The sequence below is a fragment of the Alosa pseudoharengus genome, unplaced genomic scaffold (assembly GCF_046254945.1).
Source record: "Alosa pseudoharengus isolate Yale_2024_CS ecotype anadromous, Long Island Sound unplaced genomic scaffold, YU_APseudo_1.1 YU_APseudo_1.1_scf_10, whole genome shotgun sequence".
Classification (NCBI taxonomy): Eukaryota; Metazoa; Chordata; class Actinopteri; order Clupeiformes; family Clupeidae; genus Alosa; species Alosa pseudoharengus.
Window position 1 is genome coordinate 8,101,059 of NW_027468565.1, and position 8,942 is coordinate 8,110,000.

Consider the following 8,942-nt stretch of genomic DNA (forward strand, 5'->3'; position numbering starts at 1 on the left):
ACAGAAGCATGACAGCCTATAATATAACGCGAGAGAACATGGATGCGTTCTCCATTTGAGGAACGTTATAATCGATTGCGGACGTGAACAGACAGCTACAGACACGGAGCTCATAGTAGGCCTACTTTCACTTTCTGTGCGTATTCACGTGAAAGATAATTAGTACCAAAACAGCGATCAAATATTACATGGCAGTGAGTTTTGTTTTCAAATGTTTTCATGCATGTCCAGATAACGGGTGAGGAATGTTTAGGGGACAGACTATCGTGAATCGTGAATTTATGGCTGGGCAAAGCACAGCACCTTTATTTGGACCATGGCTTGTAGCCTATTCGAGTCAGCTATAGGCCTTCATTTCTTGCGTTTTACTGTGAGACATAGGCCTATACTTTTCGTTTGGAGCAGCATACCGGTAGGCTATCAATGGCATTGGGTCACTATTAAGTTTCATGTATGAAAGAGTGTCGGGATGTCCATCCGCTTATTGCGAGATAAGGCATTCATTCATGGAACGTCTGCTGTGCTGCAAGGGAAACCTAACTCCGTATAGCCAAAGAGGTCTAAGATAGCCTAAATTTAGTTATTTTTTAAATTATGCATGATTTACTTTTTTATAAAATTCGTAGGCTGATGCCTGGCAGCAACAATTGTGTTTAAATGTAGGTTAACCTGGGGCTGCGTGCTACTGGTAGCTTGAAAGCAATGTGTTGGAGACTCATGGTGTAGGACAATGACTTCGTTGCCAACAATATTAAACCAACCAACAATATAAATTATTAAGAAGAGCTATTTTATGAGTTAAATTGAGACAAAATTATACTGGCTTTTATTTGTCCAAATCTGAGGTCCAGCTATAAATAGAATCCCGGCAGTAATTTGAGGATTTAAGTATGCACGTGTGTTTCACGACTTGTGCATTTGAGAGCGCTCTCTCAAGGCTGTAGACGATAATGTTTCATGTAGGGTTCATGTCAGTTAATATAAATTAACATTTAAAAACATGTTCAATTATATAATTTTTTCATATATAAGTCGCACCTGACTATAAGTCGCAGGACCAGCCAAACTATGAAAAAAAGTGCGACTTATAGTCCGGAAAATACGGTAAGTCAGCCCCGCACCATTGTGTGGTCAGCAATAAAGTACACGGGATAGAAAATCATGAAGATTTTTTTTTGTAGTACAGATGTAGTTTTCTAACTTTTGTAGGGATTCTATTTTTTCTAGCATTTGTATTTGCGTAGGCCCTAAAAAAAATGTGCAAAATGTATAAAATTGCCTGAAACGATCACAAATGTGCATGAATTATAGGAAGCTCAGTCTTCAAACAGAATATTTAACAGAACTGCAGCCACCTGGAGATGAATAAATGAAGAAACTGCAAGAGGAAGTGAAGGCTAAAAGGGATACAAATGTTGTACCACTAGGGGGAGTTAGAGACCTACCTATTGCTGGATGCAGATGGCTTTGAAAGCATCAAAATACAGTATGTTGTGAAATAATCAGCCGTATACCCAGAAAATAAAATGGTGCCTCCGACATCCATGTTGTCTTGAATGTTCTCAGCTACACATTGGAGACATCAAAATAATTAAAAAAAAAAACAACTACCTACACTAAGATGGATTAATTTTTACTGCTCTGAAATATATGTAAAATGCTAATAATATAAGCAAAATGGAGGTTGGACCTGAAACTCATGTAGTTGTTTCTGTTCTGGGCAGGGATTCTGTTTCTGTGGTGTCCAGTTGAAATTGTTGTTGTATTTGTATGTGTGTGTGGTGATACTGAATGAGCCCTGTTTGTGTGAGGACGTTTCCCCCCCAGCCATCGTTCATGTGCTGTTTTCATGTGCTGAAACCCTCTTTAGCTGCAGCTCCGCACACCAAATGGACATTGATTCATGTTATCGACTGCTGACAAACGAGCCCTCAGTGGGCCGGCCAGCCAGCCACCCAGCCATGGACATCTCTCTCTCTCTCTCTCCCTCTCCCTCTCCCTCTCCCTCTCTCTCTTTCTCTGTCTCTCTCTCAAAATCTCTCTCTCTCTCTCAATCTCTCCATCTCTTTCTCTTTCAATCTCTCTCTCCCTCTCTCTCAATTCTCTCTCTCAATCTCACTCCATCTTTTTCTCTCTCTCTCTCTTTCTTTCTCTCTCTCAATCTCACTCAATCTCTTGCTCATATTTGTCTTCTTTTATATTTATCTGTCAGTGTTTGTGTTTCTTGTCAATTGTCTCTACCTCTCCCCCTGTCTCACATACTTTCTCTCTTTTTTTTCTTTCTCTCTTTCACCCACACATATAGTGTTACAGTCATGTTCACCGCTGGCATATTGCCGCCTTGCAAAGCAGTCCTCCATCATGATCTGATTTTCTTTCTTTTTTTCCTGGAGAACAACAGTATAAGACCCACATATTGTGTACCTGTGAGGGCTTTGCCATGTGTGTCTGTGAGTGAGCGAGGGAACAGCAGTGCATGAAACCTTCTTTTTTTCATCTATATGTACTGTTATGTTTTTAGTTTTTATTTTATTTATTTACTTTTTAAACTTGGTCTAATTATCCCAGTGTTTAAAGTGGTTGTGGTGGTTGCATGTGATGGTCTTGTTTCATGAGGGGCTGATATATTTGTCAAGACAAGATGGATTGTGTCAACCACACCAACAGCAAAATTCTCCACTCACTCACATACACCCACATTCACACTGACTCAGCCTCACTGTTCTATATGTAGCCTATGCGATGGTAAATACAACCATAACAAAACAAGCTAACACTCTCTTCTCTCTCACTCTCTCTCTCTCTTTCTCTCTCTTACTCTCTTTCTCTTTCTCTTTTGCTCTCTTACACCTTCTCCCTCCCTCTTTCTGCTCTTCTCTCACTCTGTCCTTGTAGGGTAGCGGGGGTGGGGTGCTGCCGGAGAAAGGCTCAGAGAAGAGCCCCACCAAGACCCGGCAGCCGCGGAAGGTGGACCTGCGCGCCCGCTACTGGGCCTTCCTGTTCGACAACCTACGCCGTGCTGTCGATGAGATCTACGTCACCTGCGAGTCTGACCAGAGTGTGGTGGAGTGCAAGGTGACACACCTCCCTGCCCGTGACACACACACACACACACACACACACACACACACACACACACACACACACACAAACACTGTATGCAGTTTTGGTCATTTTCTACTATCCCTGTAGGCTTGCTTTAGGCCATTTGCATTTCTCTCTGGGGCTGGTCACTGGTCATTTGAGTTCTTGAAGTTTGTAGCTCTGTCTTTGGCTCTCTGGAAGCCAGGCGGTGTGACCACATTCTGGAAGGTCTGGGCTATCAATAAACCCTTCCTGAAGGGGAAGTAACGTCCAGTAAGATTTCTGTTATTTCCTGACTATTAACCAATGTTTATACATTGACTTTGCAAAAATTCTTGAGCTATGAGGTTAATACTTTGTGGTGGGCTATACATGGGAATGCATTTGTTTTCTTCATTCTTCTTTATGATTAAAGCACAAACTGATTCTAATTCATTGGTCTATTGGGCACTGCAGTGAATTCACAGGTGTAGTTAATACATGTTTTTTTTTTTTAATGTGAATTGTGGCAATGTGGAATGTATTAGCCACGATGTGGCTAATACACAGGGCATTACTGTATATATGCCAATTAATTGAAAGGAGAAGAATACGTAATATTGCACAGTTGTGGTGCACATTTTCTATATTTTTCTGTAACATCATGTATCTTCATGTATCTTCTTTGCTCTCATTGAAGAAAAACATGTGTGAAAGTTTAATTCTATAATAATTATCTGACCCTAGTTTCTAGTTGTATAAACTAAAGATCTTTCATTTAGTAATTTTGCTTATCACCTCTGTTTACATCTGAGGGATTTCATAGTTGGGTTCCATTTAGTAAATGAGTGACTATTACTAGATAGCTCTTTATTTCTCAGTTCTTTGGTTGTTACCAAATCCTGCACAAATCCTGTTATTAGTGGTATTTGATAGTGTTATTTTTGTCATGTTTTGGCACGGATCAATCCTACCTCTGGGTCAGTGGAATTGCTGTGTTTGTGTGTGTGTGCGTGCGGTATGTGCATTAAATTCAGTCGTTTTACATCTTCCGCCTTCAGCCAATCTGACAAGGCAGTGGAACATGCTGTCAAGGAATAGAACAATTCTTTGTCTGGTTTTCTGTTGACCTTTGCTGAGGCCATGGGTATTACAGTTATGTAGTACGAGAATGTTTCTTGGTCTTTAATCATCGTCCTCGTCACGGAGGTATTTTCTTATCCAAAGAATCCAAAGACTTCACCTCGCGTTTAGAAACTCTGCTTCCCATTATGCATCATGATGACCACTAGAGGGAGCTAAAGAGTTTATTAACGCTCTAGAAACACTGGCCTTTCTCTCTCTCCCTCTCTATCTCTCTCTCTCTGTGTCTCTCCCTGTCTCTCTTTCTTTCTCTCTTTCTGTCTGTCTGTCTCTCTCTCTCTCTCTCTCTCTCTCTCTCTCTCTCTCTCTCTCTCTCTCTCTCTCTCTCTCTCTCTCTCTCTGACTCTTTCACATTCTTGTTGTTTTCTGGTTTATGTCAGAAAGGCCTTTGAAGGTGTGCTGGTGAGAGAATTATCACTAGACGCCCTCTCGGGCCATCCTGAGGGGAGACGAGATTGATGACCACATGTAAACAGTGGATGTGTGTGTGCAAGAGTGTGAGCGTGAGTGAGTGTGTTTTTGTCCGCGAGTGAGTCATAGCGAGAGTGTGTGTGTGTGTGTGTGTGTGTGTGTGTGTGTGTGTGAGGAAAAGAGGGAGAGGTGGTGGGAGCAGGCTGGCTCTTTTGTCTGGCAGGAGGAGAGGCACGTTAGGCAGGAGGAGGTGAGGCACGTTAGGCAGGACGAGAGAGGCACGTTAGGCAGGACGAGAGAGGCACGTTAGGCAGGAGGAGAGGAGGCACGTTAGGCAGGAGGAGAGAGGCAAGTTAGGCAGGAGGAGAGGAGGCACATTAGGCAGGACGAGAGAGGCACGTTAGGCAGGACGAGAGAGGCACTTTAGGCAGGAGGAGAGGCACGTTAGGCAGGATTGCTAGCCCCGTGTGGAGGAGCCTCTGCCGTCTGCACACACAGTCAAACCTTTGAGCTCCTTCTCTGTCCTCTGGGCCGCGTCCTCCGTACGTACTGTACATGGTTTCAATTCATCTCACTATTTATGTTTCTGAGCAGTGTTTCAGGAGACCTCGCCTCACCTACGCCGCGTCCTTCCACTGTGGATCCTGGGCTGTTCTCTGGCTACCTGGAGGCTCATGTCTCTGACAGGGCTCTCTGGTTTGGCTTCTGCTCCCGCTGAGCCACTGTTTACCCTGGCAGAGCAAGCCGCGGTTAACACTACTGTGTGTGTGTGTGTGTGTGTATGTGTGTGTGTGTGGGTACTGTATGTGTTTTGTGTAAGAGTGTGGCGAGTGTTAGTTGTTGCCGTGAGTATTTGGGCTGGGATGAATACTGCCGTGCGTGTGTGTGGGACTGCTGTGTGTGTGCATCATCGTGCATATGACTGTGTGTGTGTGTGTGCTGGCGTGTGGTCGTTGGCCTGAGGCGTATTGATCGGCGTGTAGGGCAGAGTTCTGCTGAACACGCTGTTGCCCAGTGCCCAGTGCCTGCGGTGAGCTCCACTGAGCGTGCTCGGGCCCTGCGGTTGCCGTGCTGACAGCAGGGGACGTGTAAAGTCATCCGGCTCATTGCGTGTATGTGTATGTGTGTGTGTACTGTATGATGGACAGAGACCTCTAGTGTGTGTGTGCGTGTGTGTGCACTCATACTTCTGAGAGGCCGAGATCTCTGCTGTGTGTGTGTGTGTGTGTGTGTGTGTGTGTGTGTGTGTGTGTGTGTGTGTGTGTGTGTGTGTGTGTGTGTGTGTGTGTGTGTGTGTGTGTGTGGAAGGAAAGGAAGACCTGTGAGCGTATGTACACTATCTCTGTGAGAGATTCCCTTGGCTCCTGTTCTTATCGCAGACACAAGTCCCTGATTCCCTGCTCTTGTCTCCTGACCCCAGCAGTAACGACCCCAGTGGGCCGTGCAGGTCCCCGCCTGGCGTCGTTCTGACACCCACAATGCACTGGGCCAGCTGAGTGATGGGAGCTGGCGCACGCCCATCCCCTGGAGCAGTGTAAATCCAGCCTGTCTACACACACACACACACACACACACACACACACACACATACACACACACGACTGCTCCCACACAACAGCAGAAGCACCAGTAGCCGTGTCCTGGCAGAGAGTCCTCCTGTTCACACTGTAGTCTTCCTGTATCAGGCCCCTGTTGGTCATACACACTCTGTTTCACCCCCAACATCAGTCTCGTTTTGGACAACTTTATTTTCCTTTTTGAATGTCTGATTGAGTCTGGTTGGCTATTTCTGGTGATTTTAATGTAGTCATCCTATTTTACCAGTTTATTATGAAATATATGATACCACAGGATAACCAATGTTAAATAGGAATGGCAGGTTTGTTAGCAGTACTAGTTTTGGGTAATATGGGGATAAATGAGGTGTTATAGGACTGCCTCACCTGTCCCACACTCAGAGCATTCAAGGCTAGGATGGACCCCTGTGTGTGTGTGTGTGTGTTGGTGCCTGTGTGAGTCAGTGTGTGTTGGGCTTCTCTCGGGGGCTCACGGCGCTGAGCTCAGCTGATTTATGCCCATATTTGAATCCCGCCCACATCTTTAACCCGCTGCCCAGAGGCCTAATTAGTTCTTATCAGGCGTTTGTTCCAGTCCGGCGCGCTGATTTATGCCGCCCGAGCGCCCGGTGGGTTGCGGAGGAGGCCCGGCTGCTTCTCCTTCTCCGCCGCCTCGACCGCGGCCAGAGAACCGCTGGCGAAAAGTCCCGTGTCCCGCGTTCCAACGCGGCGCGGCGTGGGCAAAGATAACTCTTGTCCAGCGTGCTTTATTTCTGTTTTTCTTTTGCTCTTTCCTCCCTCGCTGCTTTGAAGAAAAATGTGGCGGTTGGAAAGTTGTTTTTTCTTGGAGGGTTCGGAGGGAATGGCTCACCAGAAGCTTGTCTGGGTTGGTGCCCAGCTTCCATGGCTCAAAGGCTTTTTAAGTCCAGTGTTTAGTTTGAACTGGCTGCGATGTCATTTCCCCTACTTTTACACCATGTCCTGGAGCATATTATGAATGAAGAGTCTGCAAAATGCATATATGTAGATTTAGTATACACTCTGCTGTCAACTGTCCAGTGGAAAATTTCATGTTAAATCAAGGTTCGACATGATCTTTTTATGTTGCAAAAACAAATGTGCTATTTCAACTGCAGGGTGTAGACTTGCTTTAGCCACTGTGCCTGTACATGTGTGCTTGTGTCCCATCTTTGTCTTTCTCTCTTTCTTACACACCCGCACACACACGCACACACACACACACACACACACACACACACACACACACACACACACACACACACACACACACACACACACACACACACAGTCCATCTCCTGTGTGGCATCTCACTTGAGCGGTGTGGCCGTTCATCAGCAGAGGAGCGAGTGCTGGCTTCTGCTGCCCAGGGCCCGAGCCTGTTAACCAGCCCCTAATCAGCCGGCAGCCCCCCTGCACACATCTTTCACTGGCCTGACTCCTCTATTAACTAAATGCACCGCCGAGCTTTACTCTCAATTACCACTCCCTCCTCACTCCCCATCCATCACACACACGTCTGTTTCACAGCATTTCGGCCCTGTCGCTCACTCCTCCACGGCAACACCCCCCTCCACACACACACACACACACACACACACACTCTCACTCACTCACTCACTCTCTTCCTCCGTCATTCTCTCTTATTCATTCTCTCTTATTCATTCACTCTTATTCATTCTCTCTTTCTCCTTCACAGACACACGCACACATTCACACACATGCACACATTCACACACACACGCACACACACACACACACAGACACACACACACGCACACATTCATACACACACACACACACACACACACCCCACCCCCCTGTCCCTACCTCAATCCATCCCGCCCCTACTTCACACTCCGGCTGGACTGAGCTGAAAATTAGCCCTTTTCTTCTCACATAATGTCACCTACAATCAAATCTGCTGTCTTACCAGTTACCACCCAGAAGGCAAAGTATCGTTTCCCCCGCCATGGTTCCCAGTGCCCTCCGTGTGGGTGGTGTGGGCAGGCTCTGCCAGGGGGGCTAGGCTGCTGGAGCCACAACACGCTGGTTGGCACGGACGGGTCTGTGCCAGCCAGGGCGCGGGGATTCCCTCGGGTGCCTGTGCCCCGAGATTGGGTATCAGGTGGACAATGGTGTGCCGTCACCCGCCTCGCTCCCTGTGCCAGTAAGTCGAAATGATTACAAGCCAATCAGATGTGGCCCCGGGCCCCCTGTCCGCGAAGCCAGGCGGTAATTCCAGCCCGCACCTCTTGTGAGGGCCCAGCGAGGCGAGGAGGAGCAGGGCACAGCTTTGTTGTTGTTCGCTCTCGCGCTCACGCTCTCGCTCCCTCTCTCTCTCTTTCTTTTTTTCTTTCTCTTTCCTTCCTTGGTCTTCTTTCTTCTCTCTTGTCTGTGTCTCTCTCTCCTTTGCCCTCTGGACTCTTTTGTGCTGCCTCGGTCCCCTTTTGTCAGCGGAGTGGTTTTCTGGCGGAGGGGTGAGATGTGCTCCAGTGATTGTGACCCTGCCCAGATGCCCATCCTGTGTGTGTGTGTGTGTGTGTGTGTGTGTGTGTGTGTGTGTGTGTGTGTGTGTGTGTGTGAGAAGAGGGGGGGTCTGAGGCGGCGGGGTGTTGGGTTACTGGAGCCCCTGAGGTGCTCTGGGGCCCTGCGGCTCCACCAAGACTCTGGGGGCTGGTCTCAGAGGACAGCCCTGCTGCTGAAACACAGCCACCAGACCACAGCACTCCAAACACACACACACACAG

At 47.1% G+C, this 8,942-nt stretch overlaps 1 protein-coding gene across 4 annotated transcripts in view; it reads left to right on the plus strand.

Moving 5' to 3' along the window:
- Positions 1-8,942, plus strand: part of scaper (S-phase cyclin A-associated protein in the ER) — a 104,244-nt gene that overhangs the window by 13,441 nt on the left and 81,861 nt on the right. For all 4 annotated transcript variants that reach the window (XR_012981675.1, XM_076262501.1, XM_076262506.1 and 1 more), the window contains exon 4: positions 2,896-3,075. Coding sequence is in view for 3 of the 4 variants with exons in the window: in XM_076262501.1 (XP_076118616.1) it covers positions 2,896-3,075 (180 nt within the window). In the remaining variant the exon portion in view is untranslated. The remainder of the gene's footprint in view (positions 1-2,895; positions 3,076-8,942) is intronic.